Here is a 22,761-nt window from a genome sequence, read left to right as displayed (position 1 = left end):
TTCCAGTTTCCAATCTTTGCAATTGGTGAAAATGTAATCTTTATTCTCTTTTGTGACACTGTGAAGGCCTAAAATACGGGAACCAATCAGAAATGGATTCGTATTGTCTTTACTCTCAGTATAAATTACTCTATGCCAAACTACTGCACTGCATGCCGAGCGAGTCCTAGTATCTTTGCCGAGTATCGGCTCTGGCATCGCGTGATGTCTGTTAGCATCCACAGCTGCACCAATACTTCATACCGTCGACGCAACGACGTCGAGTACCAGAAGATCTGTCTGCCGGGCTCCAGCTGGGTGTTAATGCAGTAACGAGATCAACTCCTGGACAATGAGCGTAATGAAGAGTGCAAAAGGGCCTCGGGCACGAGCCTCCTCCAACACGTACGAAATTGCTCTTAATCGGAGGCGATTAATCATCTTCGACCCCCCACCCCCTTCGAAGGGGGCGGATCAAGACGGTCGGCGGATCATGTTGCATCTTGAGTGCATCCGGAGCGGGAGGGGGTGTCATCCGCGGAAGGGGGCGGGGGGTGGACGTGGATGTCACGTGCCCAGGTGCATCGGCTCCCCACCCCTCCCCCTCGCAAGCGAAATGGCCACGGGAGGGGATGTTTTACGGGCAGCCTTGATAACCGCCCATTGTGTCGTGCGTCTTGAAGCTCGCCTCGCGGTGTCCTTCGCCTCGAAAAAAAGGCGAGGTGAAGGAAAGGAGGAGCGAGGGAGCCTTTTTGAGGACGGAAAAAAATTAGTTTAAGGAAAATTAGGTCTTTTGTCGCCGGGAATCGCATCTGGCCTTGCGTCGGTCGCCGCTTGTGTGCTCCGCGATCCGGCACGTGGGTTGTGGGTTCGGATACCGGTGGACGCTGTTGCCATGTGGAGGAAAGCGAATCGAGGTCAAAGAGCGCTTCTATTGATCGTATTCGATAGTGGTTCGATGTATCGTTTGGTTCAAACCAACAGAACATATCCTCAAACAAAAATTTTAGGATATAAGTTGAAAAAGCTGAAAATGAGAAACACTCCTAACAATTTTAGGTACTTTTCCTTTCCATTTTATACTCATAAGAATCAAGAGTCTATCACAAAAAACCCGTTTCTTCAGATTACGCGATAGACTTTTGAGGCAGGTTTACACGTTGAACCAATCGATAGCGCTATACAATCTCGCATGTTTGATGTATTGAATACGATCTAATCTATTTTTTGCCCTCTGATGATTGATAAGCAACTTTTTGTGCAAAAAATCAAATAAAATTCCTCGATGATGACTGATGAATCTCTGGGTTGGGTGCTTTGCCAGGCGGGATTTTTTTTTGCAAATTATTTGGAGATTACTGGACCGATTGGACGTATTCGTGCGAAAAAGAATTATATTCATAAAGTATGCGTTCGACACGGTTCCTTTTGTTATAAGCACGTCTAATCGGTCTAATCACTTAGTTTGTGGTCATCAGCCACTTTCGGCAAATCTGAGTGTTGGCTTACAAAGTAACTTCTACATTATAAAGAAAATGGGTAGCCCCAGGGTTTCTGAAATGTACGTCTCGTTTAGTTACGAGATGAGGAAATATTGAAATCAGGATACGAGGTGGCAACCCTGTCTAAAAATAGACAGTGCGGCTGCGACCGATGTGTCTATTACGATCCGCCTCGGTCCATAGATCTTGCGGTCACGATGTAAACATTGTCGCGAGCCGGCCGGCGGCAGCTGCCGTGATTTTCTTCCGATTTCCGGGCGCATTCCCGAATCCCGATTCCCGATCGATACTGCTTCCTTCCCTCGTCTCCGTCTGGAGTCGCAGCTGACTTTGCTTTTGTTCCCGTTAAGATTTTACGGAAGACGGCGTGGAGCGGCGGCACGCTCGTCAGTATCGACACCCTCTGCCGGGGTGCCAAGGAATGGCGCGAGTGGTTCCCTTCGAGTGTACGATTGTTACGTCCTTGGTGTAACAATCGCATTGTTCGCCAGCCGAACGCGTGCCAGGGTCCATCTGGTGACGTCGAGTTACGGGATTTAATGGAGAGGATGACTTTGATGCTATCGATCTCCGTAATAGTGACTCGGACCTGTGATGCTCATCGAATCCGAATCTAACTTCTAACCATAATGTCGCCTCGCTCTCTTGACGGTCGAAAATCGTCGTTCCGCAGGAAGAAGGACGTAAATACATTTCAAAGTAGCAATTTGGAACTTCACGGAGATTCTTTTCGTTTTTGACTGATTTTTCAACTGATCACGAGCGAAATCAGAAAAATTGTGAACGGATGCACCCAATAGCCAGATTGCATGGAAAAAAAAGGATTGCTGATTTTACAATTTTAGTTAAAAGAGCTGCCCGACATGTTCCAAATGTACATTTTACAATAGTAGAAAGCTACATTAACATGGAGATTGTTAAATTAGCATTTTTTGTATTGTAAAATCTACATTTAAACACGGCGGGCACTTTTTTAACTACAAATTTGTCAACTCAGCAATCTCATTTGTTTTCGTGTGCATTGTGCACTCGGCAGAAATTCAATGTAAGATCATCTAATTCTTATCGTCTACTTTTCTACCCATGCGTTTGAGTCTCTTAAGTCTCTCGCACAGTATAACATCTCATCGTGTGATACCCTGAAGTGCCGTCCGCAAATGACGTCACGCGTTTAGAGGGAACGTTAACTACTCCTTTAGAGGAAAGGGGATGGAAGAGCAAGAGTGGATCTGATATGGGGAGGGGGTCAATCAATCGAAAAAGTGCCTGACGCCCTTTATGGACGATTCTTGAAGCAGTATCGCATAATCGTACCTGATCACAAACAAATTCAAAAGTCTTAAAAATCGTCTATTTTTCGAACCTTGCGTTCAAGTCTCTCTCTGATGTTTTCAACTGAAAATCGTAGATATATGCGTAAAAAATGATAAACTAAAAATTATAACCACTTCTAGTTCTAAGCAATGACATCCCCGATTAGGTTAATCATTTCCGGATGAAATCGTCATCCTTGAAATCCGCACCATATGCCAACGACCTCAGATCTGCCCACGCCTCCGAGGTGACACATGTGACAAACACTCGGGGGCGATTCTTCAAAGTTGGCAACACTGTTTTATTCTCCATTTAAATCCATTAAAAATATCGATTTAGGTGAGGCAAGCTGCTTCGGCAAGAATCGATTGTTTTACACACATGTAATGGAGAAAAAACATTGTTGCCAATTTACAAGAATACCCATTGCATGCATTTGGGGGCGAAATCAACGGAGGCATTGAACCCGATCCCGAACCAGGAACAAGAGAAAAAAACAAAAGGCAAAAGGAAGGAGCGAACAACAACATCGATAATTAACACCGAAAGGCATGGGCCGGGGGTGGGTGGGGGTGGTAGACCGGAGGGAAATGCAAGCTGATTAGAATGTAACGCCACTTGGTGCGGGTTATTATAATGGGCGTAATTTGGAGGAGAAAATTAATTTTACAACAAAAAAGAGGAAAAGGCAGGAGGACGGAAGGAAGAACCCGGAGCGCGGTTGCTGGATAACGAAAAAAACCCACGATTCCACCCTTGAATTACGGATTTCTCCAGGAATACGCACACGAAATGACAGCGTTCTCGGGAACGGAAAAAAGGAAACAGAGAAAGGGTTGCTAGATGGAAGACGATTGATAAACGCGACCGCTAGGCAGCTGACGTCCTCCCACCTGAGGTGGGGGATGGGGGGTTGCCGCGAGGCACCACCCCCACACCGCCGCGGCCGAGAAAAGCCAATGCACTCTCTTTCTTAGATCGGACTAGATCTTGTCTTCATCTGTCTCTGTTTATTTACATTTTCGGTGGCCTAATTGTTTCATCCCCTTCGAGAGGGATGGAACTGAGGAAACATATCTATCGATCGCACCCGCCCCCACGCCCGAAAATAAGGACGTCAACCTGGAAGAGTAATTTCGGATGTAAATTTGGCCCAAATCCGAACGCCTTATGGTGGCCCCGAGTACGGTGACCTTTCGCGTTTGTTTTTATTTCGAGGCTCGTGCCTGGTTCTTACGCTTGTTCGGACTGATTCTCGGGGTGAACTTGTTGCCCGAACGAAGGAACGTAACTCCATTCCAAGGTTGCAAAATTTGACTCGAATAATTCAATTCTTCACGACGAGTGCACTTCTGCAATTTTCGTTCAAAAATTCTCTGAATTTTGCTTGAGATCCGTAGAAAAATCTGAGAGATTATCAGTTCAAAATGCTTAAGATTCTCTCTTCCAAATTACTCATTTCGTCAATTTGGTTCATATCGCGTGTTTTCAAAATTTGTTCATAAATTATGTGTGATGTGTTAGAACAATTTCATGCCAGCCTATCCTTCCGTACTTTCTCTCGCTTGTTGGAGCATTTTTAAGGGTTCATTTCTACAACCCCCCACTTTTGAATTTTTTAAAAAAATAAACATCTTGTGCAAAATTGAGGGAGGGACGCTCCTCAAAATTGGGGTGGGGGCTGTAAAAACGGCAGCCTCCCCTTTTTTAACGCGGGTAGATGACATAGGGTGAGTGTGTGGTAAAATCCGATGCAAAGATAAATCGAGTATTGCGTGACTGAAAGCTAAGGGTTCGTTTTAGAGGTAAATTGAAGCAGGTGGCCTCGCGAGTCTTCCGGTTCGGGAATGCAACTTTACGCGCCGAGCAACAGTAAGTGTAATGGCGCGTGAAACTTATCCAAAAGTAACGAATTGCACTGGAAACTTTTAAGCTTGACACCCTCGCGCTGTTCCATTACCCGTAATGGTCGCATTTGATTTCCGCTCAAGCAGAAACGAAGTTGACTCTTCCATCGCAGATCTTCATTTGGAACCACGTGCCCTTTCGCCTGTCTGAATGTAGGAGTCATGTACTGCCTTGCGCAAGGAAATACGCCGTATGAGCCATCAGGTGTTGCCAAATTTCCTTTAACAAATCACGAATTGTCGAGAAAATTATGAATATTTCTCTTCCGATTTCTTGGAAGCACTGGCAAAAAAACACATTGGATCTAGAGTCCAGACTCTTGAAAACATCGACAAGAAAAAATACTCTTGATTTAATCAGATTTAAGCTTAAATCAAGAACTAAGCCTCTTAATTTGAGCGGATTTCCTTTTGATTTAAGCTTAAATCTGATTGAATCTAGAGTACTTTTTCTTATCAATGTTTTAAGAGTCTGGACTCTAGATCCAATGTGTTTTTTTTCCAGTGAGATTTTTTCGAAATTTGATCGGAAAAGTCTGAAAATTTCAAGGAAAAACATTCATAACTTCCTCTACAAATAAACTCTTTTTGAGAAGAAATTTGGCAACATTCAAACGCTCATACGGCGTTTTTACTCAGAGCGGCAGTGTAAGCACACAGCTACAATAATGAGAGATCGTTTATATTACCATTAAGCTCGACCAACGGACCGCTGCAGCAGAGCGTGGCGCACGGCGCAGCGGCGCCCAAAAGCGTCGGGGTGTGAAAGGGCGTTGCTTATTAGCAAGCGCCGACAGATTGTTCAACGGGCTCGCACTACGCACAGTAGAAACAATTCGATGAATACGCATTTAAAATTTTGTGAGCATCGGAAAAAAATCTTTTGCAGAGTCGCCTAACTGACTGGGGCTTTTTGATAGTTTACGGGATCAAAAGCTTGAAATTTAAACGATATGGTAAAGAGTTATCTCTGAGGTCGAAAAACCTGTTACTTCTTGGTTTGTCCAAGGTTGAGACGAGCATTGACCCTTTAGTGACGAAATGTGACGGTTTAATAATGCTTAAGAGCGCACGTGTTCCTTTTTAATTGTCTTACTTCCGCGTTCGTTTATACCACAACATGGTGCTCACAACTTGTGCTGGACTTGAGGTGATTCGATGGACGCCATATTTTGTGAAAGAACGATTCATCATGAACGATATATCGCATTAATTGACTGGTTTCATTTTTTCAGCCACTCATAATTTTTCTCGAATTTTAAGGGCGCAATTCTGTCATCAGGAGACTAAAGAAGAATTCTTCAGTCTCCTGACAACAGAATTGCGAACTCAAAATTCGAGAAAAATTATGAGTAGCTGAAGAAGAGGAACCAATCGACGCGATACATCGCACGTCGTTCTGACAAAAAATATGAAGTCCATCGAATCACCTTAACAGCATAAGGTAAGTGCATGTATCTTTCGGTCAAAATGTTGCGAAGTACTGACTCACAACGCAAAACTTATTGCGCTAGTTACTAGAAGCCAAAAATTTTAAAATAATATGGAAATTGATGGAAGTGAATCAAATCTCTCCAAAATTGTAAGCATAACAATATCGTTTAAGCATAACAATATCGTTTATCACCTTTTGTTTTAAACTAAAGAGCCTCACAAATTTCACTCGAATTTCACTTCAAAATGTTCAACAGCGTCGTAAACAAGAAACACAAAAGACTAGACCGCATTATCTGGAAAGGGTTCGTATTATATCGCGTAATCTGAAATAGGCTGGCATTATTTGGACGTATTTCTATCAAACGGAACTATGTGCATTATGACGTGAGCCCTGTTGTGCGTGTATTCTTATGGGTCTCAGGGCTCATGTCTTAATGCATATAGTTTTGTTTGATAGAAATACGTCCATTTCATGAGCCTAGCGTTTAGAATCGGAAAGAATGACCCGAAGACAAGTCATTAGCCGGGTTCGTCACGCGGGCAGATGATGAGGCCCAGAGTCAACATCTTCCGGACAGAAGAGAGCAAGAACACGGACCGGGTGCATGAGTACACGCGGCGCACATTGCCCGATGCGCCGCGCACCTGCCCCGTATGTGAACCCGGCTTCACGGTCAAAACCCCCGCCCTCGCCGTCTACGTCTTACGCTTATGACTTGAATATTCAAATCCTCGCCCTCCATTAGGCATTCGTCATGGACGCAGCGCACCTACCGCTCGGGTGATCGACTTCCCGACCTTCGATTCACGGCTGATCGGGACCTAATTGGGCACCGGACACCTTCGGCCCCGCCATCTGCATGAGGATTAATTTATTTATGACAATAAGGACACTGGCAAACAGGAAATGGACCAATTGACGCAGGCGCATGTGCTCCGAGGGTAATTGAAAAGCTTCGGTCGTCTTGGTTAATGAAAGGGTGCGTCGGGTTAGAAAGGGTAGGATTCGGAAAGTTTGGAGGTTAGGAATCATGATCCAATGGCGGATCAAAGGGGAGGCGGGCGTAGGGGGTGTTTGCTCCTCACTTTCGCCCGAAAAAGGAGGAAGAAAATGGGATGAAAGAGAGAAGGAAGGAACGGTGGAAAGGCTAAGGAAGGACGTTATACTTGGTAATTATTCAAGACGAAATTGACTCGAACTACATGTTAGTTGTTTTAAAATTTCGAAAATTTTCCCCCGTTTGAAGTGTTTGGATCTGCCTATGTTATAGGTGGATCCAGGGGGGAAGGGGTGGAGGGGGAGGATGAAGCTCGCGCTCTCCTCGTTCGTCTGAAAAGAAGAGGGAAGAAAAAGGGGGAAAAGAAAGAAGGAAGGAACGGAGGAAGCATGTTTGGCAATTTTTCATGACAAATTGACTCAAACTGCGTATTCGATGCGACTTTCAAATTCCGAAATTTCTCGGGGGTGCGGGGGGGGAACAGATCCCCCCCCCCCGTCACACCCCCGATCAAAGTGTTCGGATCTGCACGTGGTAATTTGTGAAAAATTCGCGTTTCCATGATAGCGCTCTATCCAGGAATATTTCCTGGGATAGCGTCCGTTCTTAAGGTCGAGTGAGTTTCAACCACGATCTCCAGATTTAGGGGTTTCTCACCTGGGGTTCTCGATGAGCGCTCGGTGACTCACCGTGGTGACCCACGTGGTTTGACTCACGTGGCCTGGCGCACACACTCTCCTGGGACGAGGTAAGAAGAAGACGGCTCGGCGGTGTGACCGAAGATTAAGACAGTTCTTGCGTCCTGAGGCGAGCAGCATCTGGCAGGACCCAACAGGTGCGTCGAGGCGCGTGCCATCACTCGATGCCACTTCTTCCTCGACCTTCCCTAGGGACTCCAAGCTGCGTGTTGCGTAAACACCTCACGCGGCAACACTTCTTTCTTCCGAGATTGACTCGACCATCGTCGCTACTGGCTGCTTCTTTCTTCTCTGTTTCTTTTTCGGCCTCCAGACTCCGAGCCACGCTCACCTGCCCAAGCGGGGGGATAATAGGATAGAAATCCTAGGCCCAAGTTCCCCCTCCCTTTTTTGGCCCTTTATCTGGTTTCCAGGCTATTGTGAGTTTGTTTTTTGGCCGGGGGCCGTTTCTTCCGTCTTGCCGGCCATTGTTGCGTCTCGGGATTTGTGCGAGCGCGTGGGAGGGGGAGTCGATTCATGGCTCTGTTTACTTTTCCTCGGGAGGAAGTTACGGTGTCCGGGGGTTGTTTGCGCTTGGCTTATCAGCTCGTAACTTCCGAGATTATCCGGACGGGATTCGACTTTGCGCCGAAATCGATTTGTTCGAATCAATGTAATCTGGTCGCTGTTTTCCTCTCCTTTTTCATGATTCTTTTTCTTTTTTTTTTCAAATTTTGTGATTGAGGCGTTGGGTGAAGAGAGGGCATTTCTTGGTTGCGGTGTCTCAAAATCGGCACTGCTAATTTATATTTTAGAGAGGAAACTTTTAAGTGAATTTTTTGAAATTTTTCGTTTTCGGCATTGTAAAATCATGAAGAACATACGGTAAAAGTAAAAGTGGGTAAATTCCGTAAAGTTTAAACGAATTCCATTCATTTGCTATTTCAGTAGTTCCTCATACTAGTCCTTAAAAATATTTTGGCGAACCGCATCTTTGCTTGAATTCATTCATGATTCATAATTCGAGAGATCTACGGTTTAGAGTCTCAACTGGACTGCATTTTGCAATGAGGAACTGATTCTCAGCATCCATAAAAGCAGCTATCTGCGTGGAGAGACTTTTCGTCTATACTTGTTTCTAGAATGAGCGGGTAGTAGTAATGCCGAATTGCAAAATACTTAGGTAGGTACCTACTTATATTGACACAAAACTTTCTAAATAGATGAAGCAAAGCCCCCCCCCCCCCCCATGGATTTTACGAAGACACGATACCTAGTAATAGCTGATGCATATCCATTAAATTAAAATTGCTCGTTAATAAATTCAGTTCAGAACGTACAATGTTGCGAATCATTAACAATACTGCCGTTAAAAATACATAAATAAGAAAAGTATCGTAACCAAACAAAATCTCAGGAAAAAATCCATTAACACGAAGATACACACATATGCACAATTGAATATCAGCAAGATGTGTAACCTAGGACATCAATGTTGCACGAACATTAAACGAAAAGTGCAATTCCCCCATTCTTTCCCATTAAAATTATCAACCAATAATCAAAGTGTGTCTTTCAAGTGAGGTCGTAAACACCGAACAAAAAAGCAGCGAAAAAAAAAAACACACACCGAATAAAAGAGTCCACGAAAGTTCACGAAGCCGTGACATCGACGCAAGTGGTTGAATAAGCATGTAAATATACACGCTGATAAAGCGATAAAAATTAATACAAATATCACAGAACAAAAGGTGTAAAATTAAAAACGGCAAAAAAACTCGAGAAAAAATACCGTTCCAAATCGACGCTCAGCGGGAAACAAGAACGCGGAACTCGTCAAATTTCGTGGAAGGAATCGCAGATCATTACATCGCAGTAAAATCTGATATTTATGACTTCATTTCTTTATGGCCAAACGGATCGGGATTGGCCGAGAGAGACCATAAAAATTAGGGAGCTTATTCTGCGAGGGGGCCTAGTTGCTAATAAACCGTTCGGGAGGAGGGTCAAGGCAGCACCGTCAGATAAACGGAAAGAAGGGGAGGTGTTGAGAATAGCCCCGCATACCTACCTTCGTTTTGTGTCAAAATAGACCAGGAGTGTTAAAATATTAAGCGATTTGCATAATCGCCGGCAGAAATGCATAATTTTCGAGCCTTTCCTAGGAGTCTTTTGATTTTTCACCCCGATGAAGCAACGACCATTTGTCCAGTCGATAAAAGCGATCATAAAAAATCGGCAGTTCTGCATAAATTTCGACAAAATCGGAAGGGATGTTACTTCCGGCTGACAGATTTCCATCGAAAGGGACTATCTCGCGGAAATCTGGGATTCGAGTGACAATCAAGAGAGAGCAGTTTAGTTCTTGAAGAATACTGCTGCGCTCAGTTCTCATGGCCAGATTTATGACCTGGAATCAGCTGAAATGATGGGTTCCTTTCTATACGATTTGCGAATGAAATTTCCAATGGAGTAAATTAAAACCACAAATGCAAATGAATAAGTCAAAACATGAAGGGCCCATTCAAACTTCATTATTCTTGGCGAAAACCTGCATTGGCCATAACTGCGTCTTTTGTATTGCAAGATCCAAATTTAAGATACATATTTTTCATGCAATAGTTGGAAAGGACTTCTCTATAAAATATTCAATGGTTTTTTCAACATTTTCATCAAAAGATCAATATGTTTTTCAGTACCATGTGGTATTTAAAAGCAGCTTTTATTCATTTTTTTGAACGACTCAGAAGCTGTATCGTCTAGTCAATAACTTAGTATTGCACGTACAAATGCTCTGTTTAAGAGTTTGAACTACAGAGCAATCTTTGAAATTTCCCTCCAATCTCTCCCTACTTTCACAGCTCAAAATATACCTCTACACATGGAAGGGACTCAGCGCCAACCTAGTCTCTTCCTCTTCTCTCTTTGTGAGCTCAAGTTCTTTCATCATCACGAGAAGAAATTTCCTCTCGCCTAATCATATTCAAATATCCTTTTATATGAGAGCTGCATAATTCGTTCAAACACTTTCGATAGTTTCCCGCTGAACTCTTTCTCCCTGTAAAAGGCTTGGTAATGATTCTAGTCAGACTACATAAATAGGTACTCCAATACTGCTGTGCTAAGGAAGAACGCCTTAAGAACATTCGATAGTTGCCAAATCGCCCCGGATAAAACATGTATTTTTGAGAACGATTCTGCGTATTTTTCCTCCAAATGCTCAGACGTTTTAGACTGAAGTGCGAACAAAATTGTCTGAAAAAATTGAAGAAAAAAATTTACGATTTTCCCAATAAATTAAGGTTTTTATTGAAGGAAATATGGCAACGTCTGAAGGTTTTGAAGTTACGGCGTTTTTCCTCAGCGACAGAATAGGCAGAGCTACTCATTTTGTGGCGTCATTAAGGTTGAACACCCCCATCACTCGCTGTTCCGGTTGTCCTTTGAGCTTCGGAGCGGATTGACAACCCTTTTCGGATGTTGCACTTCATTCCGATCTTGATGCGTCAAACTCTGTCTTTGCATGTCGACGACTTCCGACCGCATATCGATTGATTGACCCAGTTTACCGTCTGATACAACCGCGGAAAGGAAGTTTGCGGCATCCTCAACACCCCACTCAATCGAATGACAAATAGCGGAAGGTTCCCGAAGGAGATGGTTGATTTTTTAGATAAGTGGCGCCTACATCCGAAAAGGGGTTGATAATTCACCCCTTCGGCCTCTTTTTGATGGTAAACAATTGATGTGCTGAGCAACTTAATGCCTCACGGAGAAAAAAACTTCGTGCGTGGGACCCGAAGTTTAGGTCATATGGATCTCTGAAGTTTTCAGATTTAGCATCTGAACACTTTAGATCTAGCTGTCGAGGTTCGGATCACACATCTGAAACTTCAGTTCTTACATCTGAAGTACTTCAGATGTGAGAACCGAAGTTTTTCGGATGTGAAAACCGAAGTACTTCAGATGTAAGAACTGAAGTTTCAGACGTGTGAGCCGAACCTAAGCAGCTGGACCTAAAGGGTTCAGATGCTCAATCCAAAAACTTCAGAGATCCATATGACCTAAACTTCGGGTCCCACACACGAAGTTTTTTTCTCCGTGTAAATTCTAGAACCAGCTAGATGTCATAGGTATCAAGATTGGATGAGGAATACTTACTACTTATGCATGCAAAAATCAACGGTTAACCGGGCCAACAACCTAAAAATTAACAAAATGTGCATTAGTTCCATCAGCTTTACATTTAGACTCCGGGGTGGGGGGGGGAGGGCTTTACCTCTTATCTCCGAGTGATAATGAGGAACAAATAAGTTCCCATAAGAAAACGTTTGCTCTTCCTCATTGACAAATGCTCTAATCGGAGTGCAATGATTTTCACCGCACCTATAAAATCTCACCCTATCACTCACCCTTGATTTTTACGACCCAGAAAGACATATAATTCATAGCCAATCCATGTCAAAATTATGCTTCCTCCTGTCACTGTTAGTCGAGGCTCCTCCAGTGATGTGGCGATTTATCGATTAATCTGCCATGTAAGCCCATGGAAAAGGATCGATAAACAGGGTGTTTGCAACGAACACCTTAAAAATCGATTATTCACCATAGCTTTAAATGGGGAACTATCCATACTCGATCATTCACGTCGGGCGACTGCTCGTGAAGGGTCTGCTGGCTCCGCCCCCTTTAAAGTTAAAACTCTCCTTTGTTAAAGAGCAACAGGCCCTTTTTCAGATGAGCCCTTTGGCGCAATTTCATCATGTATTACAGGGCTCATCTGAGAGTGAGTGTGTGCCCTTTTAACAAATATGAGTCCAATCGTGCTTTTATAACCCTGAAAATCGTATGGCTCCTTTAGCGTGGCACTCTCGAAGGAAGAGGTTCGATCGCAACCCTTTTGAGAGGACACTCCAACCCTCGAAAATTTTTACGATCTTCGTCGAAAGACAATATTTACGATGCGATCTGTTCCGCCGTAATTGGATCCACTTTTTAAGCTGGTCTGCTATCGATTCATATGGGCGTGAAGTCGTAAAAAGCCGAATCGTATATTTTACCGTTTTCTCCAGATGATTTTTGATAAACGAAATCAAATTTGAGATGAATTGCATGCGTAAAAATTAAAGGCTTTGTGCATAGGAGGCGGTGGGAATAAAAAAAAAAATACAAATGCTGTGTCGTGCAAATCTGGGAACGAGTTTTAAAGTTGTTGTTTCTTTATGTCACCTCTTTTAGCATAGTCTCATCGTTACCCTTGCTCATCCTAAGTAAAATTTTGATGAGGAAACATGTATCTCAATTCTTACATTTGCACTTTGTCTAGTGGTCCCTCGAAATGGAAATGTATAGTAACTTACTCTCCCTATACATGCAGGTATTTAGGTACGATAGCAAAAGGCAATGGGTATTAATTTTCCATTATAATCGCTCCACTTACTCGTAATCATTATCTCCGGAAGAAAAAAAAAGAGATTGGAAGTTTTTGTTCCGATGGGGTGCGGGGGTGTGATGTACTACCCGGACCCGGTCGCGACTACTTTTCTACTGCTGCGTTGAAGTCTCCGAGCACTTGTTTCGGGAGAACGGAAGTAGGCGTCCTGAGAAAGGTTTCCGTGGCCTCTGGCCTAGGCAGGTCCTCCTTTCCTCGTCCCTTCTGATCCTGCTTTCTGACCCCTCCCGAGGTGTATTGTTGCCCAATTTTATGTTTATATCAGTTTTGCGATTTATCAATTGATCTTCCATTTAAACCTATAGAAAAGGATCGATAAACAGGGTGTTTGCAACGAACACCTTCATCATCGATTCTTTTTCGTAGCTTTAAATGGGGAAATATCGATAACCGATCATTTACGCCTTGCTAGTCGCTCATGTATGATTCTTATGTAAAAGTTCGCGAGAAACACGATGGTGCCACTGGTTTTCTCTGAAATCAACTTCCAAGCTCAAAAAAAGCTCTCAAAATGAGGCCAAAATGGAGGGGATATCCCACCCTACCCTGAGAGTCCACCTCTACATTAAGACAAACTATCCATTCAAAGATAGGGAGCAAATACATTGACAGGGCTGCCACTTTATTTGGGGACTCCAAAACTGAAAACACGGCAGCCCTGTCAATGTATTTGCATCCTATCTTTACATGGAGTGTTTGTCTTGATGTAGAGGTGGACTCTCAGGATAGCGTGGGATATCCCCTCCATTTTGGCCTCAACTTGAGAGCTTTTTCTGAGCTTGAGACTTGATATCAGAGAAAACCAGTGGCATCATCGTGTTTCTCGCGAACTTTTACGTAAGAGTCAACAGTCAAATCGCAAATTCCTCACACATGCAACATCTCCATTGGACGTGCTTCTGCTAAACGGAACATAGGCGAGTGGTAAAGATGGAATTTCCTTTCGAAAGCTGCATATAATGACAGTGATTTTTTTGTAGCGCCTTGATGCAACTAGAGTCCCTTTATACTGAGAGTCAAGACAACACCCCTCATGGAGTCACAAACGGGAATAAAGATTATAGAAATTGAACGTTTTTTGTAATCTTTGATCGGCCAATTCTCAAATTCCTTTCTCCGTTCCTTCTCTCATTCCGTTTGTTCCTTGCCGAACCCGTAATTCCCTGGTCCATTCCAGATTATAATCTTTGCAATCGGTGAAAATGTACTCTTTATTCCCGTTTGTGACACTGAGAAGGCCCAAAACACGGGAACCAATCAGAAATGGATTCACATTGTCTTGACTCTCAGTATAAAGGGACTCTAGATGCAACTATTCGTGTTGCACGGATGTGCGTATTGCATGTTCAAAATTGAAGGCACTTTCACTTAACATGGCAAGCTCTCTAATCGCGTGTTCCCTTTCTGTTTCAGAACCGGACCTGATGCGAGTGCGCCCCTCGCTGGTTGCGGCGGCCTCTCTAGTTGCGGCCGTGCGGGGGCTCCACCTCTCGACGGGCGAGGAGCTGGCCTGGCAAGTGGGCGCCGCGGTGGGCGCCGACCGGCCGAGCCTCGAGCGGATGGTCGCCTTCGTCGAGAGCCTCCTGTCCTCGGAGATGTCCTCGCTCCAGCACCGCGGCCCGGCCCTCGCCTCCAAGCCGCCCCCCGCGCCCTCCGGCGGGAAGCTCATGGCCGCCGAGAGCGACCAGAAGCCCGAGACGCCCACCGACGTCCAGGACATACACTTTTGAAAAAGGGCCTCAGAGGCACGCCGCTCAGTCTAGTGAATAGTTAGTCCGTAAGATATGAGGCCTGAGTCCGCATATAGCAGTGGTCATTTTCCGAATCGGCGACACTGTTTTTCCTGCATTTAAATCCATTGAAAATGTCGATTTTAGGCAGTTGCGTGGCGTGATTCGATATAAATCGATTTTTCCCCATTTGAAGCTATGGTAAAGAATCGATTATTAAGGTATTCGCTGCGAACACCTTGTTTGTCGATTCTTTTCCATAGGTTTAAGTGGCAGATCAATCGATATATCGCAAAGCACGGCACGCCACTGATTTTAGGTGAGGCAGGGCTGATTGTTGAAATTTTTAGACTGAGCTATAGACTATAGACTGAGCTATAGACTGAGCTAATAGCATATTTTTCCCTCAAAATTTTCAGACAATTATGTACGAAATTTGATCTAAATATCTGAAAATGTCAATGAAATGTATGCTAAAATTTCGTCAAAAATATACCTTTTGTCAAGGGAAATTCGGCATCTCGAATGTTCATTCGGCGTTCCTCCTTAGCACGGCAGCACGGGAAACCTAATAGTTAGTCCATCATTTACCCCTTTAGCCAATAAGAACCACCCAAATTAACCCATATGATCGCTCCATACTCATTATGTCCTCTTTGTATATCGTTTTGTCTACCAATTTCAAGAATCATCTCGCTGCCTCGCCAAGAATCGATTGCTTTATATAGATTTAAATGGTAGAAAAACAGTGTTACAGTTCGAGAATCGCCACTGCCGCATCAGAAGGATGATGCTTAATTTCAAAAGATTTTGGTTTCGGAGAAAAATCACGAGATTTTTTTTTCTCTTTCAATCAAATCCACAATGTTGGTATTTGATCTTTCTCGCAGCTCGTCGTGAAAACTCCAGTCGTTTCCCGATAAGGTAGTTTCGAATGTATGGTCAACATTGAAAATAATGTCGGCCGAAAATGATTGGAATTTTCTTTATTCGCCGGAATCGAATGTTTTGGAATTTTCCCTGCACCGACTTTTCCACCATAGAACTGTTTTAAATGTTCACCCTATCACATCTGACGGAGCGAAAATTTTAGCAGCTTCAGCTTGTCAGACGAATATTTAAATCTGACGTTCGATGTATTTTATTTATCACGCGGTCGGAAGGATTTTATGGGACAATGGCCTAGGATAGCATGGGTGTCTCGATTTCGAGCACAAATGGATAGATAGTCAAAGTTACCGTGTTTATATTTCTGTTTTATTTTTAAGGAAGATAATCTGATCTATTTTATGTGCGTTTTAAGGAAATGATTTCATTATTTTATCATTCTCATTTTTTTTAAACGTTTCCCTGTTTTTAAAGTTTTGAGAGGAAGTAAGACTTTTACTCTCTTAACTGGATTGACGACCAAAATGTAGAGTAGTTTTATATCTGAGTAGGTACTTTTTTTTCTTTTCTCTGCCCTCTCCCTCATCTTACAGTAAAAAATGCTGCACTTTTTTTAAATTCTCTTTTAGTCAAAAGAAATACAAAAGTAAACGGTGATCCTAATAATTTAGCATGATAAAATTCAAACTTATTTTTCTCGAATCGGATAAGCTTTTAGATCAAAATACTTCATTTAGGTACTTAACTTATTAACATGATCAAATAATGCGTATTCTGAAAGTTAAGAACTAGCCTTTTTTTATTTTTATTATTAGGAGAAAAAAAATTGTACCGATCTGATGGGAACAACCTCGCCAAAAATTTTCAGGGACACAAGCCTCACATGGATTCATGTTACTTGAAAATTTTTAAGGATTAATACCTGTTTTTATGTTTATTCATTAAATTGTTTTCTAGTATTTAGCTGTAAATAAAAAGCGGTTTGACCAGCCTCTGAGTACCTAGAAATTTAGAATTTAAAATTGACCAAAAGTGTAACACTTGCCAAATTCGAGTTTGTCTAAGTCGAAGGAGAAAAAAAGAATTTTTTTTGTACAAACAAAATTTTTTTCATATTAAATCGTAAAAAAAAATATTCTGTAAATTGTTGTAAATTTTTTTCAAAATCATTTTAAATTCATGTCACACTTAAGTTTTTTGACCTTGCATGGTTGTAAAATATATTGTTTCCTTTAAGTTGTCATTTTTTCGTCTAGATCTCATCTTATTTTTGTGGAAAAATGCATTCTAAGTGGTTGATATGTTGATATTTCTCAACCACGGTTTCAATCATAAGATCCTCTAATTATTATGCGCTATGAGGACCAACTTCATTAAAGACTAATGTAATGAGGGCACCTAAACTTAGGGTAGTACTTATCATTCATTGATTATATCTGTAATCCGTATCTCAATTTGACATCTCAATAATGTCATTAGACTTGTTTCTAGTATGCATTTATTTTTATTTATTTTCAAGCTCAAGCGCTATTTTCTTAATTCTTTGACTGAAATTAAGCGCTTCAACCTGTGATTCTTGTTAATTCTTATTATTATCTACAGCTGAATAATGAATGAGAGGTTTTCTTTCATTTTTTTATACTATCCTAAAAATATTGGATTAGATTTCACATCCGTTTTTTTTATTCCTCTCCTGACCTACAAAAGTTTAAGGTTTGAGAGCACCTCAAGTAGGTACCCCTCTGCTTTATTTATTGTTCATAAACATTGTTTTGGTTTGTACTTAAGTACCAATGTACTATTTTTGTTATTCCGTATTTGTTAGGTACCTATGTTTTGCATATGTTTTGGTAATTCTAAGTACTTTTGTATCATTTTGTAAGTATTTTTAGATGTTCTCACCGTTTGAATTTCCGTATGAACTTCTTCCAGCCCAATTACATAAAAAGTAGAAAAATCTAAAAAAAAAAAAGTCAAAAATTGAAAAATTTGAAAAGAGTGACGAAAATTCATTTTATTAGTTTGAATATACCCTTTCCTTCTTTTTTCAATACTTATGCATCTTTCAAAAGAGAGGGATATCTATTACTCTCATAGTGCCAGTATTTTTTGAGTTGGGAAAAAAGGCAGGAAATTTAAAACTCTGAAATGTATTAGTTACTTCATTTTATAGGTTTTCCTTATTTTCTCTTTTTTTAAAAGAAATAATTAAATAAATTAAGTAAAAGAAACAATAAATAAATTAATGAAAAAATGGGGGGTTTCTATCATCAGAAGATATTTAATCGCACAAATTTTTGTAACGTAAAAAATTTATATCACAAGACTATTATTTTTTTTTCCCTTCTGATCACGTCTCTCTTTGAAATTAACAAATCAAAAAGGTTCCCACGCATTTATGAGGACCATGCTATGACGAGTGGGTTTCGCTCAATTTAATCACCAGGAGAGAAAGAAAAAAAATTTACTCTACTATGTAGTCCAAAGATTTTCTATTTTCTATTTAATGTGATTTTTGCTATAATTAGTCAATTATCTATTCACAAATGTATTGTCATTGCACTAAATGTAATGAATCTTGTAACCTCATTTATGCAAAAGATCTCATACGTAAGAACTATTTCCTGTAGCTACCTATTTATTCTTTTGAACACCTACCATCTATGGTCAAAGGTATCTCACCTTATATTTCCTTTGCCTTAGATGTATCAGAATATCCCATGTGTCTGAGGAAATTTTAGTCCAGACCCAAAATTTGAATAAGACAAAATATATTTTGTAAAGTCATTGGAAGACTGAATAGTATTATTTTAATGAATATCAAAATATGGAATTTTAGAGCTTATAAGACTTTCGAATTCAAAGGAATGAGATCATTTGATTCAATGTCATATACTTATTGATCGACGTAACATATTTAACTAAGCTTTTTGATGGAGGTATCTTTTTAGGAAGTCTGAATGAGTTGGAAGAGATAAATGTAAGGAAAAATAAGAGACATCAATGAGAAGTAGTTATCAAAAACAGAAGAATATCTCCAGAGAGAAGTGCTCATTCTCATACCTACCGCTATCTTTTGCAAACAAAATAATTAAAATAAAGTAAAGAACAAAAACTCAATGGATTTATGTACCTAAGTACGTACTTTCGTGAAACATGAGCATAACTATAGCATTCATCTTTAACATTCATCAGCACGTAAACACGTAATCAAACTAATCATATTAATCAAAAGTAATGATGAAATATAATTGTTTCTAGCCAAAATTATGAAAGGCTCCAATATGTTCAACTGATACAATTTGACCGTGTATCATTTCTAATAGGCTAAGCTTTGCAATGAGTATTAATCAAAAATCTAGCGATAGTAAGTTTTTGCTTTTCTCTCATTTCCTCCCCAAACTAAATTTTGGCTGCTCTTTACTTTTTAAATTACTTATCGTTTATTGGATTACATTTCTCAGAAAGTCTAAGTTAATGAGTCAAATTTCCTCAAAAATGTGAAAAATTGTACAGTTAGCATCTAATGTATCAATTCTTCTTTTAAAATTTGAAGAGCAAGTTTAAGATTAAAATTCACATGGTACTTAATGCGATAAAAATTTGCGTCTTCCTTGATTGATAGATCCATGAGTGAAAGTATGATAAAAGAGTTTAATGGAATTGAAATGTTGGTGAATCCCAAATCTCAAACCTCCAATACCTACGGTTTTTGTTTGCTCTCTTTAAAATCAAGTCTGGTCTCCAATGCATTTGTACTATCAGTTACTCACTATTCAAACAAATTTCCTAGGTACTCGTCGTAAAATTTCTTTATTTTTGCATTCAATATTTAAACATACATAATTATCTCAGCAGACTAGATGTCTAGTCTAGATCAATGAGATCAGTCATTCTCTGGTTTTCAAAAGAAGGTCCAATGGAAAACATCACTTCTTGAGGGATGAACACTGCTCAATATTTCGATTAAAGTCATCAAGATGAAGGCCCAAATTTGTTTCCTCACATTTAAATGAGAATTGTTCGGAATTACTTGCTAGATTATTATACCCAGTATTGATCAAAAGAGCCTCATTAATATTTTATCAATCAATTTTTGAAAATGTAGTCCGTACCTATTTTGAGTTTGTTGCATGTTACCCTGTTTTATATTCATTTGTATATGGGAAATGAACTTATTATCACACCCAGCATACTTTTTTATAAGATAATTTTTCATTGATTTTCCTTTGTTTATTTATGTCAAAAAATAAAAACGAAACAATAAATAAGTTTGAAACTTTTAAATACTTGATTTATTTCCTTATTTTTCCTTGATAAATATACGAGTATCTTTCGAATGTTGATACCTTTCAACAGGAATCTTATTTCTCAATGATCAATTTGCCTGAAACCTCATGGTTGGGTTCAATTCTCCGACAAAATTTAAAGTTTTGTCTACTTTTATTGATTTAAACACAAAAATCTACCTGCTCAAAATAATGAACGTCAGCATTTTTTTAATAGTTTTTTTTCTTTTATGTGAATGCGATGAAAAACATCAGCAACTACCACAACGAACGTTGCTAATTGACTTAACAACTTAAGCGACTTCATTGACTTAAGAGAGAGATATCATGACGCTATCTCTCTCTCTCCCTCTCTCCCCCTCTCTATGCAAGCGCCACTTGTAGTGCTACACGACTAGGTAATACGCATCTAAGCATACACTGTTAATTTTATTTTAAATGATACAACTATTCGGCCTCCGCGGTCACGCTAGGAAGTATCTCTTCTCAATGAAGGCGTTTCTTATGCATCAATTCTCTTCATTAAATTGTCATCAGCAGCATAACCGCATTACTCATCAAGCAAAAGTGCGCTGCCACACTATTTATAGGGTTTTAAAATGACGCAACTATTTGGCCTCCGCAGTCATATTTACTTCCGTTACGGTAGTTTCTGATTTGAATTTTCAACGTATCCTCACAATTTGACGCCACACTGTTTAGTATTAATGCTGCTACACGTAATGAGTTAGTTTCTTGCATTAATTTCTACATGATGTAGAAATTAATGTCATTATTGTGATTCACAATAATGATTGATTCTCAAAGATACAAACCGTGTGACAACAAAACGCATGCAGTGGTGGATCTCATCCTCAGATAACTTAAAATTATCTTACACACAATATTTATCTGGAGGAAGTGAAACAAAAAACAAAATTAGTCACAATTTATCTAAGGTTTCCATTAGTTGAATTAGGCACGAACGAAGTACTCTAAATGGGCCTGTTCCAAACTTTAGTAAGAGCAAAAAGAAAATGTTTTTTTCTTGGAAAATGGCTCAAAAATTATAATGAGCGCATCGGAAAAGTCTGAAATACACTCCTACCTAAAGAATTTTCCTCGAACGGAGAAGAGAAATCAAGGTGGTTGTGAAGGATTGACACTGAGTAGTTTTCCATTTGAAAAATTAATGAATATAGCATGAAGTCCGCAACATCGCAAACCGAGATGCGTGATTCGGGAGTTTCATTGTCGAATGCGTGTCTCTCGAAAGAGCTAAATATTCGCGATATGAATATTGCCTATGCGGTAACATTGAAGGCGAACTCCAAATTGATGATATCCGCTAATTCTTTCACTCATTGCATTGGAAGTATCGAAGTTTACAAAGCCAGACGTATCGACGGTGAAACTATCAGACCACGTATTTCGGTTCGCAACGTTGTAGACTTTTTTTTTTTTTTTTTTTTTTTTTTTAGAAATTTTATTTAAGTAAAACGTAACTACTACAGGTATTTTCTTGTATCAATCCACATGATTTAAAACTAAAATAATTGCTATGAATTTACAGAGTAACGTTAGATAATGAAATCATTACCTAAAAAACAGGAATTATAAAATTCTCTGTCCTCCATATTAGAAATATTAAAATATACAAGTTTTTGGTTCAATTATTTAACATTCCTTTTTTCGGACTCCATTAACACTCTTATTCTGCCGTGCTAAAGAAGAACGCCGTATGAACATTCGAGAGTTGCCAAATTTCCCTCGATAAAATGTTTATTTTTGAGTAAAGATATGTATATTTTCCCCTGAAATTTTCAGGCACTTTGGGTGAAATTGCGAAAAAAATTATCTGAAAAATTGGAAGGAAAATATTCAGAAGTTTACCGGGAAATTCGTGTTTTACTAAAGGAAACTTGGCAACGCCCACAGGTTTATACGGCGTTCTTCCTTAGCACGGCAGTATTCATACATCGAGTTTCGAGTCCTACTGCCGTACTACGAAAGAACGCCGTATGAACCTTCAGGCGTTGCCAAATTTCCTTTGATGAGACGCGAATTTTCTGGTAAACTTATGAATATTTCCCTCCCAACTTTCAGATAATTTTGTTCGCAACTTCAATTAAAGTTCCTGAAAATTTCAAGGAAAAATATCAAAAACTCTCCTCTAAAATAAACGTTTTATCGAAGGAAATTTGGCAACTCTCGAGTGTTCATACGGCGTTTTTCCTTAGCACGGTAGCGGAGCTCAATAATGGTTACCATAAATACTAACAAGTACATCGTTATAGTTAAAATGACAGACTTTTCACGAAAACATTTTAAAGAGTTCGAGATCTTTACAATTTATTGTGATCTTCCGCCGCATTTCTAAGGCGCAATGATACAACTATTTGAACTCTCTGGAATGCGTGAGGTATCACGCCGCATTTGAAGGCGTTTTCAAAACAGCCAAGTTCCGATACCCGGATTATCGTTTTGCATACTTCACATTCTTTTGTTATATTCCGTACCACTTGCTTATTTTTAATCCTCGTATAAAAACCATCCATTTGCTAAATACAATTCTAGCTGGAGCGCACTTCAGCTATGCATTCAAGACT

The 22,761-nt window shown here is 40.2% G+C and overlaps 1 protein-coding gene across 1 annotated transcript in view; it reads left to right on the top strand.

Annotated features, from left to right (window-relative positions):
• The window catches only part of LOC109034725 (G1/S-specific cyclin-D3), a 106,604-nt gene extending 86,433 nt beyond the window's left edge, over positions 1-20,171 (top strand). Inside the window, exon 4 of the mRNA XM_019048009.2 lies at positions 14,680-20,171. Within this exon, the coding sequence (XP_018903554.2) occupies positions 14,680-14,996 (317 nt within the window). The 3' untranslated portion in view covers positions 14,997-20,171. The remainder of the gene's footprint in view (positions 1-14,679) is intronic.
• The last annotated feature ends 2,590 nt before the right edge of the window (positions 20,172-22,761 follow it).

Source organism: Bemisia tabaci, chromosome 9, assembly GCF_918797505.1.
Source record: "Bemisia tabaci chromosome 9, PGI_BMITA_v3".
Classification (NCBI taxonomy): Eukaryota; Metazoa; Arthropoda; class Insecta; order Hemiptera; family Aleyrodidae; genus Bemisia; species Bemisia tabaci.
The sequence above is the reverse complement of the archived record's forward strand: the minus strand, read 5'-3'. Positions and strand labels throughout refer to the sequence as shown.